This window comes from Physeter macrocephalus, chromosome 9 (genome assembly GCF_002837175.3).
Source record: "Physeter macrocephalus isolate SW-GA chromosome 9, ASM283717v5, whole genome shotgun sequence".
NCBI classification, from domain to species: domain Eukaryota; kingdom Metazoa; phylum Chordata; class Mammalia; order Artiodactyla; family Physeteridae; genus Physeter; species Physeter macrocephalus.
Window position 1 is genome coordinate 4,735,342 of NC_041222.1, and position 13,720 is coordinate 4,749,061.

The window sequence follows — 13,720 nt, forward strand, 5'->3', positions numbered from 1 at the left end:
CTGTGCCCCGCAACGGGAGAGGCCACAACGGTGAGAGGCCCGCGTACCGCAAAAAAAAAAAAACAAACAAAAAAAACAACTTAAAAAAAAAAAAAGGACTTCCCTGGTAGCACAGTGGTTAAGAATCCGCCTGCCAATGCCGGGGACACGGGTTCGAGCCCTGGTCCGGAAAGACCCCACATGCTGCGGAGAAACTAAGCCCGTGCGCCACAGCTACTGAGCCTGCGCTGTAGAGCCCACGAGCCACAACTACTGAGCCCGCATGCCACAACTACTGAAGCCCACGCGCCTAGACCCCGTCCTCCGCAACAAGAGAAACCACCATGATGAGAAGTCCGCGCACTGCGACAAAGAGTAGCCCCACCTGCCGCAACTAGAGAAAGCCCACACGCAGCAACGAAGACCCAATGCAGCCAAATAGATAAATTAAAATGTTTATTAAAAAAAACAGCTTGATGAGACACATTTTTAGCCATTTTATCGATGAGGACCGTGGGGCTCAAAGGTTAAAAGTTACCCAAAGTCACATGGGTAGTAAGGAGCAGACACGGGATTTGAACATGGATCTAACACCAAAGACTCCTAAGTTGTCTGAATGTATCCTGGCGAGGCAGTGCCTGCCTCCTCCACTTTCATATACACACCACCACCCACAGTCTTTTTATATGTAGATCACTTTTCAAGACTGTCAAATTTCATTTGACTAGTGAAACTTTGTATTCATACCCAAGCAGGCCTTAAACTCTAGTTTTGGACCATCAGATAGATCTAGCCGTCTGTCCAAATGAAGGAAGTAGATTGGGTGTTGGTAACCACAACATTGTTAGAACACACTGGCCTGAGTGGGAGGAAACCAGGGTTCCATGGATCTTTGAAGTTTCGTGGCCTTTTAAACTATATTATCTCTGTGAGCTTCACCACAGCAGGCTTCACAAGGTTACTAGCTAGTAAATGGTGAACTACCTGTTTCCAGACCTTTTTAGCAGCAACCCCCTTTTTTCTTTTTCCAAAGGAAACTATAAAGTAAAAGATTTAAAATGCCTCTTATCAGGATAAATTCTTAAGTTCACATTTATAACATTTACTTAATGTCAATCGATGAGGCTGTTTGAAAAAAATATTAATCAGAGTTACAAAAGGCAATTACAGCCTTAAATTAGGCTCTACATTCAATTTCTCCATTTTGTTTCAAGTGTCTGTGATATTTGTTACCACTTTAAAAACGGAATTTGAATCAAACATTTGTAAAATCACTGAAGCACCTCATAGAATTCTACAGATCCCAGTTTTTTTTGTTTTTTTGTTTTTTTTTATAAATTTATTTATTTATTTTTGGCTGTGTTGGGTCTTTGTTTCTGTGCGAGGGCTTTCTCTAGTTGCGGCGAGTGGGGTCCCCTCTTCATCGCGGTGCGCGGGCCTCTCACTGTCGCGGCCTCTCGTTGCGGAGCACAGGCTCCAGACGCGCAGGCTCAGTAGTTGCGCCTCACGGGCCTAGTTGCTCTGCGACATGTGGGATCTTCCCAGACCAGGGCTCGAACCCGTGTCCCCTGCATTGGCAGGCAGACTCTCAACCACTGTGCCACCAGGGAAGCCCCCAGATCCCAGTTTTAAAATCACTGCTCTTGATGCTTTTCCCACTACACCCTTGAACGCGTAAGGTGACCTCAGATCATACTCCTTTCTGAGCCTCATTTTCCTCACCTGTAAAATAAGAAGTTGAGTTCCACCTGTTTGGGTCTCAGACCTTTAGAGAAAGTGTTGGAAGCTATAAGCACAAATTTGTACACAACTTTAAGAGATGCACTTACTCCCTCACCATGCCTGTCCAAAGACTCAAGAACCATTGGACTAGACAGATGATCTTTAAGATCTTTCCTAATTTCAGCTCTGGGCTCAGATCAGGCTGGGATTTGCCTAAAGGAGTCACACGTGCGAATAGGATGCAGCCCTTTTCAATCCACCCTATAGCCAGAGTTTGTTGACAAAGGAAATTGAAAGGACTAACAGATTTCAGGAAGCTCTAGAAACTTAGTAACCATAATGGAGGCTGGGAATCTTCCCGCAAAGATTCTGAAAAAAAAACAAAAAACAAAAAACAGGCTGGAAATTAAGCCCTCTGAAAATTACTAGACATCATAAAACTGTAAGGAACCATTACTGATCATTATTATTTTTAGCATCTGACTCCAAAAATGTCTCCCACAAAATGGCTGTCTACCCAGTGTCCATTTACCCCCTTCCTCCTTCCTAGGAACCATGACTTTAGGTTTCTCCCCGTTAGAGCTCTTATCTCAGGGGACGAGGAATCCAGTTCCAGCTCCTGTCATGAATTTAACTGACCTCTTGATAATTCTATCCCCCAGCCCATGATTTGGACAGGAATGGTCATGTAACCCCATACGGGCTCTTGAGATCTGAGGAGAGGTTTTCTATGGACTGGGGGATAGTTCCTCCTCCCTCTTCTGGGATAACTTCTCGAAACAATCCTTTATCTTTTCCTTTGGGCATTGCCATGCATGGGTGTGACAGACAGGAATACCTACAGGTGTTTCACTATCAGATCGGGAGAGGCAGAGCCAAGAGAATCAACAAGAAACCCAGACAGACCCAATGGGTTTAATCAACCAAGATGGCCCCCTAAACTCTGCACTACCATTTAAGAGAGCATATAAGTGTGCTTATGGTTTAATTTGATTTGAGTTGGTTTTCCACTGCCTACAGCCAAAAATATCCTATCTGATCCACAGTGTAGTGGGTCTTTACCCTCCATGGTTATGTACTAAGTCCTGCTGTGGACTAGACTCTTTGGTTTTACCAAATAATAATAATAACATTTTTACCATTTTTGAGCATTTACTATGTGCCAAGTATTGTATTAAGCATAATCTCATAAAAGTCTTAGTTGGGTAGGCTCTGTTCTTATTCCCATTTTGCAGCTAAGGAAGCTACAAAGAATTGAAGTAAGATTACACTGCTGATTAGTGGTGTAGCTAGAATTTGAACCCAGGTCTGACTTCAAAGCCCCACTTTCAACCCCTATATTGTACCACCTCCAGTTAGGTACTATTATATGAATACAATATTACCATTTTGCAGGTGGGGAAGCTGAGGCTCACAGAAATTTTCTGTCCTATCCCTAGCGCCTTGCACACGGCCTGGCATAAATATATATCTGTTGAACTGAATTGTCCAAGATAGGATGCAGGATCCAAGTCCAGACCAACCTCTTTCCAAGAGACGCCCCCTGGGCGCCTGTCATGGCATTTCACAATGACTTCTCCATTGAAGACGATGGAATCCAACGTCTCTCAAAAACCATTAGGAAGAGAAAAATATGTGGCTGAAGTGATAGTGTTCCTGACTCATTATTTTGAGAGAAAAAAATATGGAGTCCAAGCAACTCCATTGCCTCAGGCAACTTCCTTTCTCAGAGTAGGCAGACCTCTCTCTCTGAAGCCACAGACACTATTAAATGGAAATTGGCCGATAAACTGCCTTGAATGCCAATAAATGGAAATGAAGAATGCATGGCAGGTTCACCTGCCTTTGACCTTCCACAGCGAGCTGGCTCTGTGTAGACAAGCCTCCACCTTCCTCTAGTGAAGGCCCTACAAGCTCTAGGTGGTAAAGGCTGCCTTTGTTCCAGAACTTTGCATTTGTCAAGTTGATAGCTTTGACGGTGAAAGTGGCCCCTTCGGAGTAGAGGTAGGCCTTACAAGATCAAGTTCAAACCCCTCAGCGTGGCATTTGAGGCCCTCTGTGAACTCTCTGCTTCCCCACCTCTGCTCCAGCGCCCTGGGCTGCTGTCTGTCCCTGAGTACAACATTGGCCCTCAGAGCTCCATCTTTGTATGGCTCCATGCCCTGCCTGAGATGACCTGACTCCTACCCACTCCACGTTTCACCTGGAAAATTCCTTCCCCACTACTCTGCGACGAATCAGACTCTACTGAGGTAGGGCCCCTAGGGAATTTATGGTTTTAAAAACTCCCTGGGCATTTAGGGTGATCAGCCAGCTTTGGAAACAACAGTGTAAACACACACACACACACCCGTCCCACCACATAAACCCTCACACTGGTTTCTGTTCTTCCGCGGTCCTACGTTTTCCCTCTGTAACTTGATGGGGATGGGTGGGGGAGGTGGCATAGAACGAAAAAGGGGAAAACGCGGAGAGAAAAGACCGGAAGGATAGAGGGGAGGGAAGGGGATCTCTCTCCCGGCAGTTCCTTGGACTGGTTTGGGATCTCCATGGAGGAAAGGTTTAGAGACATAAGTTCATGGAGACATCTAAGAGGGACTTCGTGACGAACGGAGCATCAGCGAAGAGTCAGGGTCGGGGGGACCAAGTGGGGCACAGAGGAAGTCCCTCTTCCACACCCGAAAGGCTGCAAATTTCGGGAACATCCAGGGGCACCTCATGTCAGCAGAAACACTCGTGGGAACCAGAGGAAGCGAGGAAGATCCAGGCAGATATTACAGGGTGTGGTACCTTGCCCACTTTCTACTACAGGGAATGTAAGTGACGCAGGGGTCCAGCTGCTGGCTTTGAACTCCTGCAGACAGTGCTCCAAGGCCAGGCCTCCCAATGACTGAGTGTAGTGGGGAGATAAGACACACCCCACCCCTGGGAGACCTTCAAATCCTTTGTTGGCTGGCTTGACTTGGGCTCCAGAACATTTTAAGTCAAACAAATATTTGTACACCGAGGTTCACAGCATCATTACTCACAACAGCCAAAAGGTGGAAATGACCTGAGTGTCCATCAATGGATGAATGGAGAAATAAAATGTGGCATATACACACAATGGAATATTATTCAGCCACAAAAAGGAATGTAATTTTTACATGTGCTGTAAAATGTATGAATTTTGAAAACATTATGCTGAGTGAAATAAGGCAGACAGAGGACAAATGCATGATTCCACTTATATGAGGTACCTAGCTAGAATAGGCAAATTCATGAAGACAGAAAGTGGAATAAAGGTTGCCAGGGGCAGAGGGGAGGGGGGAATAGGAGTTATTGTTTAATGGGCACAGAGTTTATGTTGGAGATTATGAAAAAGGTTTGGGTATAGATAGTGGGGATGGCTCCATAACATTGTAAATGTATTTAGTGCCACTGAATTGTACATTTACAAATGGTCAAAGTGATAAAATATTATGTATAGTTTACTACAATAAAAAATAATAACAAAAATGGGACTCTGTCATTAAATTTTTTTTTTTTTCACTTTGGCTCAAGGACTCCCCAAAAGCTTTGCTGAAGCTTGCTGGACTACACGGCCATCTAAGATGCATCCACCCAACCCCTCTTCCTCCCTCCTTCACTTGGGGTCAGACTTGCATCTCAGTCTGATGGCTCTCCAGCCTCCTGGTTCCCTCCCAATTCCCTTCCACATAAGCATTTTACCCCTAGTACAATCTATACCCGTTTCACCTCACTGCTTCTCAGCGGACCATGATTCACACGAGGTGAATGAAACTCACTCACTGGTTCACAGACACAAGCCATGCCTTCCCCTTCCCCTTCCCCTTCCCCGCCCCGGGGCCCTTCTCAGAACAATGACCAGGACAGATGAGCCACAGCAGGGTAACACACTTCAAAAAGCTTTTTATTGAATTCAATTATTTCCAAAAGCACAAATACTTGAGACAATTTTGCAGGGACCCTGAATTTTTGCAGGGCTGTTTTTGGCTACTGTAAAAAAGCAAACAAACAAACAAAAACAAAACAACAACCACACATGAGCCACAGCAGGGTAACACACTTCAAAAAGCTTTTTATTGAATTCAATTATTTCCAAAAGCACAAATACTTGAGACAATTTTGCAAGGACCCTGAATTTTTGCAGGGCTGTTTTTGGCTACTGTAAAAAAGCAAACAAACAAACAAACAAAAACAAAACAACAACCACACACACACACACCAGAGTGGCTCTGCTCGCTGTAAGGTCTCCTTGCGGGATGGACAGTTCTGAAAGGCACTGACCAGTAAGAGGGTGGGGCCTTCCTCAGGCAGCCAGCTCAGCTAGGGCCCTGTCCAAGGGGTCCACAGACCAATAGTTGTCATCCCAGCCAAGGAACCAGCCCACGAAGGAGGGAGGCTCAAAGCCTTGCTTCACCATGGTGATAGGGGTCCGCCTATCACGATTAGCTGGGTCTGTCTCGATGTACCGCTTAGCTGCAGACACATAAGCAGGAGAAGAATCCTTAGGGTCTCCCTCACCAAGGAGAGATGGCTCCGTGCCTAAGATGGTTTTTGGTCCCACTGTCCCCAAGGCCCAACCCTGCACTGGACACCACCATCCCTTAAAGGCAATGACACCCACATGACTCCTCCACCGCCCTGACCAGGAACACGGTAAGGAACGGGGGTCACGGTGTAACCTCCAGCTTCACGAAGCTTACGTCATTGTTCTCTAGCCGTCCCCTACTGGAAGATATCAAAGAACCAGCTTTTGGGTTTCCAGCTCCCACATCAGATCTACTCCGCTACCAGGGATCTGCTTTCCCACATCTAAATCCTGACAAGTTTGGTCCTTGGGCATTCTGGGAATCTGAAGCAGCTCCTAGCTGCTGCTTCCTTTTGGTGGCACCTAAGGCTTCTGCAGGAAGTGAGCTGTTCTTTTACCACCCCAGGGAGGGCTCACCGGGGGCTGACCACGGATGCGAAAGTCCCCACCCCCACTGTCACAAACCCCCAGACCCGCACAGGAAGCTGCTTCCACCCCACTGCATGACACAGACCCACAGGCACCCTTGGGTCCTCACCAGAGGTCAAGGCTTCCGTCTTTTCCTCTTCTTGAGAATCCTTTCCAACCCAGACAAAGACCTGGAAGAGAGGCGCGAGATGAAATGGCGTGAGGCGTGCTGACTCCACGCGCTCCTGGAGGAAGAGCGGGAGGTTCCAGGTGCGGACCAGACACCCCCTCCGCTGACAGAGCCCACGGACCGTGACTCCAAGGATTTGGTACAGAGACGGCAAACTGGTGACCTACAACCTGCTCTGTAGGCCCACCACCCCCTGGGGGGTGGTCTGCTTTTAGACAAATTGAGTGACTAGCGGATTACATTCAATCCAGACTTCCAACTTCCCTTGAAAACGGGGAGGATCTGGCAGCTTCACCCGCACGTGGATGACGAAGCTGAGCAGCAGCCGCTCCTCTCAATGGGAAGTTCCAGTTTGCCTCAGACTCCACCATGCCGCCATGTCTCCCCAGCTCAGCCTGCTTCACTCACTAACAGGCGCCGTCAGCCACCGAGGTTGAGACCCCTCTCTAGAAGTTCAGGAATGATCTCTTTCCGGGCATTTACTTGTTCAACAAATGAGCAGCCTAACATATGCTCACTGGTTTCTTCACCCAACGAATATGCATTAAGAGTCTGCTATGTGCCAGTCTCCGTGTGTCTGAGCCAAGATGGTCTAAGGCTTGGAATAGAAACAACTCACCACCACTACCACCACCTTGAATCTTATGACAAGCTTGTTACACCAAAAAATCTATCCAGCTGATTTTTATGTATCATTTATTTTGATGTGGATCTAAAATATCTTAAAGAGCATGTCATTGATAAGATGGTATTAGACAATAAAATGCCAGACTTTCTCGCCCTTACTTATTTACAAATGTGTTCCCTACTGCAATACATCGGCCCCTCAACACCAGGTATTGTGACTGTACTGCTCATCACAGGACCCCCAGCATCACAGCATTTTGCCTGGAAGACAGTGGTGCTTCATAAATGTTGGCTGAGTGAGTGAATAAACAGATGAACGCACAGATTAAGTAGTAAATGGAACAAAGTTGCCAGCAGCTGAATGGCTAAACTGCAAACCTTTTGGTACTGATCTTCCAACTGGGGCGCCCAAGAAACAGCCCTGTGGGTCGAGGGGAGTCTTACACCTGCATGGCTGCTATCTCTAACCCTGAAAACTCTGGGAGAAGCCAGCTTGATAGGAAGGGTTATGGACTGCCACCCCCCACGAGAATGCAAGCCCCGTGGGGACAGGGAAATGTCTACTTCTAGGTGACACCGGACAGTTTATGCCTGCATGTGACATGCTGCAAAGTTCAACTTTCTTTACCAACAGATTTAAAGGAAGAGTTCACGCTCCCCTAAGGCCTGGGAAATAACGTTGGTCGTCGGATTTGCATTTATATGGTGCTTTGCAGTTGGCGAGGAGATTTTATCTACCTCTCATCTGTTTGGATTATGCAAGGTAGGTACCACCATGCCCATTCTGCAAATGAGGAAATGGAGGCTCAGAAAGGGAAAGTGACTTGCAGCACCGTGCTTCACCCACCTGGTCCCAGGTGTCCAGAAGCATGACGTCATCGGTAGCCAGGTCTTCCTGCATGAGCTCGCCAGGGACCTCTTCGATCTGGGAAGGAATGGAAGAGGTTAATAACAGCGCACCAGCAAGCCGGTTTCCCCCCCGGGTAGGCCTGCTCTATCTGCCCCCTTGAGTGAGATGCAGAGCTGGCTCCAACCTGCATGGGTCTATGCTGGGCTGTCAGAAGGGTCTCTCCCTGCCCCTGCTGTGGCTGCAACAGCTCCGCTCCCTGGAACACACCTCCCAAGGGGCGAGCCCAGGGAGCGCCCTCTGCCCTCTGCTGGGACTCACCACAAAACGTCCGATCCTGTTGGAGCAGGCGAAGAGGCGAGGAGGATGGGCATCCATCTTCTTGTCCTTCAGCCGTGGGGACGTGCGGTAGGCGGCCTTCCCACCCAGGGCCTCCCAGAAGCTGTCTGTGAGGGGAGGCCACACCAGTTACCAACTGACACCACCCTCCCACCTCCAGCACTTCTCCTTAGACCCTGGGACAAACCCTGCCCCAGCACAACCAACTGCTCTCAATCCACAGCCTGCATCTTAAAATCCCGGGGCGCCAAAGAAGGAAGGGGCCTGAGGGATTTGACGGTGATGACACGGAGGCCCAGAGAGGGAAGACTTGGCAGTGGACACACAGCCAGAACTACTTCTGGTTTGAGATTGACGACAGCGTTGCGGGATGGGGATAATTATCCCCGTTCAACATATGAGGCAGTTGAGGCTCAGAGAGGTTAAGCAACTCACCCAACATCACACAGCTAGTATGCTGTAAAGCCACCTTACCTGACGCCATGTATCATTTCCACTATACCTGCTCTGTCCACATGTGCTATTTAAATTTAATTGCATTTTCCCACCAGGCACATTTAAATATTCATTAGCCTAAACATGTAACTAGTGGCCACCAAATTGGACCTAGAACATGTCCATTCTCTCAGAAGGTTCCAGTGGACTGTGCTCCTCTCGACAGAACTACTCTTCCCCATTTCTGCTAGCATCAAGCAGGAGGGATTGGGCTTAAAAGTAAGAATGGAGGGGCTTCCCTGGTGGCGCAGTGGTTGAGAGTCTGCCTGCCGATGCAGGGGACACGGGTTCGTGCCCCGGTCTGGGAAGATCCCACATGCTGCGGAGCGGCTGGGCCCGTGAGCCACGGCCGCTGAGCCTGCGCGTCCGGAGCCTGTGCTCCGCAACGGGAGAGGCCACAACAGTGAGAGGCCCGCGTACCGCAAAAAAAAAAAAAAAGTAAGAATGGAAAGACCTAGGGTTGGCATAACAAAGGTGTTCCTGACCCATGCTCTGGAAACAAAGCAGGCTTGTGGCACTGTGACCCCTCTTCCAGCTGACTTCCCCACCTGCCCCAGGCCACACTGAGCTCTCCTTTCTCTTAACTCCTGGACGCCTCACTTCCCCACCTGCCCCAGGCCACACTGAGCTCTCCTTTCTCTAACTCCTGGACGCCTCCCTCTCACTGACCATACTCCTCATTTTCATCTAACTCCCTTTTTTTTTTTTTTTTTTTTTTTTGGCAGCGCTGCGGCATGCGGGATCTTAGTTCCCCAGCCAGGAATTGAACCCGTACCCCTGTGGCGAAAGCGCAGAGTCCTAACCACTGGACCGCCAGGGAATTCCCTGACTCACTTTTATTAACACACATTAGGGGACAGGTGCTCAGGAGAGGGGGGAGGATATAGAAACCCCCAAGCAGACAGAAGGGAGGGAAACATAACAGCTGCATCCCCAGAGAGCAGCAGGCCCCTCCGCCCCTTGCTCCTACCTGGCTCACTGCCTTCTGCCACCTGCACAGGTTGGGCCCGAAGCACCTGGAGCAGCTCCTGGGCCCCGGTCTTCTCTGCCTCGCTGGCTCCTGTACCCACCCACAGGTAGGCGGCTGAGGGGGTTTTCAGGACAAAGGCATCGTTGGAGTTCAGCACACCAGCCTTGGGGATCACCTGGAAGGGCAGTCCTCGATTAATCAGGAACCAGATAAAATGTCCTCAGCCCCCTCCTCGTAGCCCAGGAGACGCTGCAGCAGGACCAGCTCTTAGGTGAGGACTTGGAGGAGCACGCACCCCATCAGAGCTGAGGACACAGACTTTGGGCCTTAGTTGACTCCCATGAGTCATCAGTGCACTGTGGCTAGCCGAGGAGATTTTAGAAATCTGGGCTGCATTAACAGAAGTTGGGCGCCCAGAACAAAGAAGGTGATAGTCCCATTCTCCTCTAGGCTGCTCAATAGGATTATGTTCAGATCTGCACCTTCCACCATGAAAGGGAGAGCAGCCAACTGGAATGTAATGAAGAACAATGTCCAGATTGTGAAGAATGGACTACCTGTAAGGTAGTGAGCTGCCTGTTATGGAAGGTATGCAAGGGGCAATGGGCATTTCTTGAAACAAGGGGAAATCTAAGACATACAATCCTGCTGCCAGGGCAGGAAGGTACAAAAAGCTGCTTCTTAACCCCTCAGCCAAACCCACCCAATCCCGTGCCCGGAGATCTCCCCATCAAGCCTGGGAGGTTTCAGAAAGGCCAATCCTGCCTGGGGTCCAGGGCCTGGGTATTACCTCAACAGCTCGGGTGGCTCCAGAACTGCTGGCCCGGACCTGGAAGAGGCGGGTACTGGCGGGAGCTGTCTGTCCACCCTCGCGAGAGGTGCCACCCCTGTTGATGATCATGGGTTTCCCGCCAAACAGGCTCATGAGGTGAGCAGGCTCCTTGCCTTGGACCACACGGCTCTGGGAGGGAGACAGGAGAGCAAGTCAGGAAAGCGGGTGGGAACATCAGTCCTGTATGACACCAGGCTCACCGCCACCCCCTGCAGCCAGCACAGCCTGGGCTCACCCCTCAAATAAGGCTGTCACACTTGGGTCTGTGCGCGGGTGGTGCATGACCCTACGGCACACAGGGGCTGGCAGGGGAACAGGAGTTCCAGGAAGGCCGGACACAGCACTATTGCCTGAGGCCCCCCGGGCACTGCCTCGGCCGCTCCCCTCCCACGAGGCCCTGCCTTGCTGAGCCTGAGTCTAGTCCAAGAACCAAGAGAGCCCACGTTTGCAAATATTCCCTTAAATGGAAGCACAGGGACTGTTCGTGCACATTCTTCCAGGATGGTGATGTCAGCCTCAGGCATGAAAGCTGGCACAGTGGTGAGAATAGAGCCTTCCAGATCTGGAGAGACCCCCTCCTGCACAGCCAGTGCACCCCACAAGCAGACCGCAGTCAAGGGCTTGGTGGTGGGAGGGAGAGGGCAAGGAGGTCTAAGATATATCACATCTCCTTCTGCCCTGTGTGCCCATTTCATTTCAGATCCCACGTGTGGGTTGGGGGTATTGTAGTCACTTCCCAACATGGGCCACCAGTGCTGGGTCAGAGCTCAGATCCAAGCTCCGCCCTGACAGCGAGAATTCAGGCACGGGCCTCAACCTCTCGGTTTCTTCCTCTGTGAAATGGGGCCAAGAATGCTACTCCTAAGGCTGATGTTGGGATGAGCTAAGGCAGTAATTGTCCCACTCAGCACCCGGCACCCAGCCTCCAGGACCCAGAGGATCCCACTGTCATGGTCAAAGTTCAGGGCACCAACCCCGAATCTGAATCCAGAGCCCTGCTCACTCCAAGGGTAGGATAGAGAAAGGAGGATTCTGTCTCCTTCTCCCATGTCTCCCCCACCTGCTGCCCTCCAGGGCCCAACACTGTAGTCAGAGCAACCTTTTAAACCCAGGAATCCCTTCACATTACATTTACCATTTTAGCAATGTCCCCTTGTTCTCAGGGTCAAGGTCAACATCCTCACTGTGGCTTCTGGGTGGTCTGGTCCCTCTAATCATCTCCCCAGACTCCTATCATGGCACTCTCCCCTCGCTTTAATAACCAATGCCCCCTCCCACCTCAGGGCCTTTGCATGTACCCTTCCCTCTACCTGGAATAGGCCTGGCTAACTCCTACTCATCCATTAGGTCCCAGCTGAAAAATCCCTCCCTGGATGGGGGCCTTGTCTAATCCAATTAGCTCCTACTTGGGATCTATGTGTCCTTAACACACCTGTATAAGGGGTCTATTATGGGCCAAGCATGGCTCTAAATGCTTTACAAATGTTAACTCTTCATCCTCACAGCAATCCTGTGAGATAGGTACTGTTATCAACCCCAGTTTGAGAACACAGAGGCATAGAGAGGCTAAGTGATCTGTCCAAGGCTGCCCAGAGGTGAAGACTAGATTTAAACCCAAGCAGGCTAGCTTCATGTCCATCTTCTGAACTATACCACCACACTGCCTCTCCTGCTCCTCTGGGGGTCTTATCATTTTCACTCCCTGCACACGTCGTTATGTGTGATTGTACATCCTTTGCCTGCATGTCTGCTGAACACCTTTCTCCCGCCTAGACTGTAAACCACATCACAGCAGTTCAGGGCAGGACAGGGGTCGGATCTGTGTGTTCATGGCTGCAGACGCAGTGTCAGAGCCCTGCATAAATGTTCGCTGAAAGGATGGATGGATGAATGGCATGATGGACAGTCAGATAGATGAGTGAACAGATCGACAGGGCCCAGGGTGCGGCCCCGAGGGACAATGGGCTCACCTGGACAGGGGTACCTCCCAGCTCCTCATCCAGCTGGGCAGTCAGGATGGCAGATGTGGCGACCTCATCCTGGGTGGACTGGGCACCCTGCCTGGAAGGGAAGTGATACTCAGCACTGGGGTTTGCAAAGAGCCCCGAGTCTCTCCTTCACCCTGGGCCTGAGAAACCCACAAATCCCCAGATTACAGGTAATGAAACTGAGACACGGAGAGGAAAACGGGTTCTCTCAAAAGCAACCAGTGCCAGGAACCAGACCAACATGCCACATTCCCCAGGTCAGCATCTCACCTCTTGTAGAGATCTGACCACAACCAACAGACTTCCTCATCCTAAGTCTGCCCTGCAGGGATATTTATAGTGGGTGGCTTTCTGCCCCACCTCTTCCTATTACGGTCTAAATTTCTCATAACCAACATGTGTTATCTGTATAAGCAAACAATCTGACAAATCAACGTGCTGATGCAGCTATTAAAAAAAAAAAAGGCTTCTCGTGAATTTTGTACCGTGTGTGTATTACCTTGTCCAAAAAAATTTCTTTCAAGCTGCTTTTAAAAGTCTGAGGTTGTCATCATTAATCATTAGAGAAATGCAAATCGAAACTAAAATGAGATATCATCTCACACCAGTCAGAATGGCCATCATCAAAAAATCTACAAACAATAAATGCTGGAGAGGGTGTGGAGGAAAGGGAACCCTCTTGCACTGTTGGTGGGAGTGTAAATTGATACAGCCACTATGGAGAACAGTATGGAGATTCCTCAAAAAACTAAAAATAGAACTACCATATGACCCAGCAATCCCACTACT

At 49.5% G+C, this 13,720-nt stretch overlaps 1 protein-coding gene across 4 annotated transcripts in view; it reads right to left on the reverse strand.

The window, feature by feature from the left end:
* Positions 1-5,767: 5,767 nt before the first annotated feature.
* Positions 5,768-13,720, reverse strand: part of GSN (gelsolin) — a 57,742-nt gene continuing 49,789 nt past the window's right edge. For all 4 annotated transcript variants that reach the window (XM_007123619.4, XM_028493571.2, XM_007123618.4 and 1 more), the window contains 7 exons: positions 12,914-13,004; positions 10,902-11,072; positions 10,112-10,286; positions 8,629-8,753; positions 8,308-8,385; positions 6,774-6,834; positions 5,768-6,183 (listed from right to left, as the gene is read on the reverse strand). In XM_007123619.4, coding sequence (XP_007123681.1) covers positions 6,014-6,183; positions 6,774-6,834; positions 8,308-8,385; positions 8,629-8,753; positions 10,112-10,286; positions 10,902-11,072; positions 12,914-13,004 — 871 coding nt within the window. In that variant the 3' untranslated portion in view covers positions 5,768-6,013. The remainder of the gene's footprint in view (positions 6,184-6,773; positions 6,835-8,307; positions 8,386-8,628; positions 8,754-10,111; positions 10,287-10,901; positions 11,073-12,913; positions 13,005-13,720) is intronic.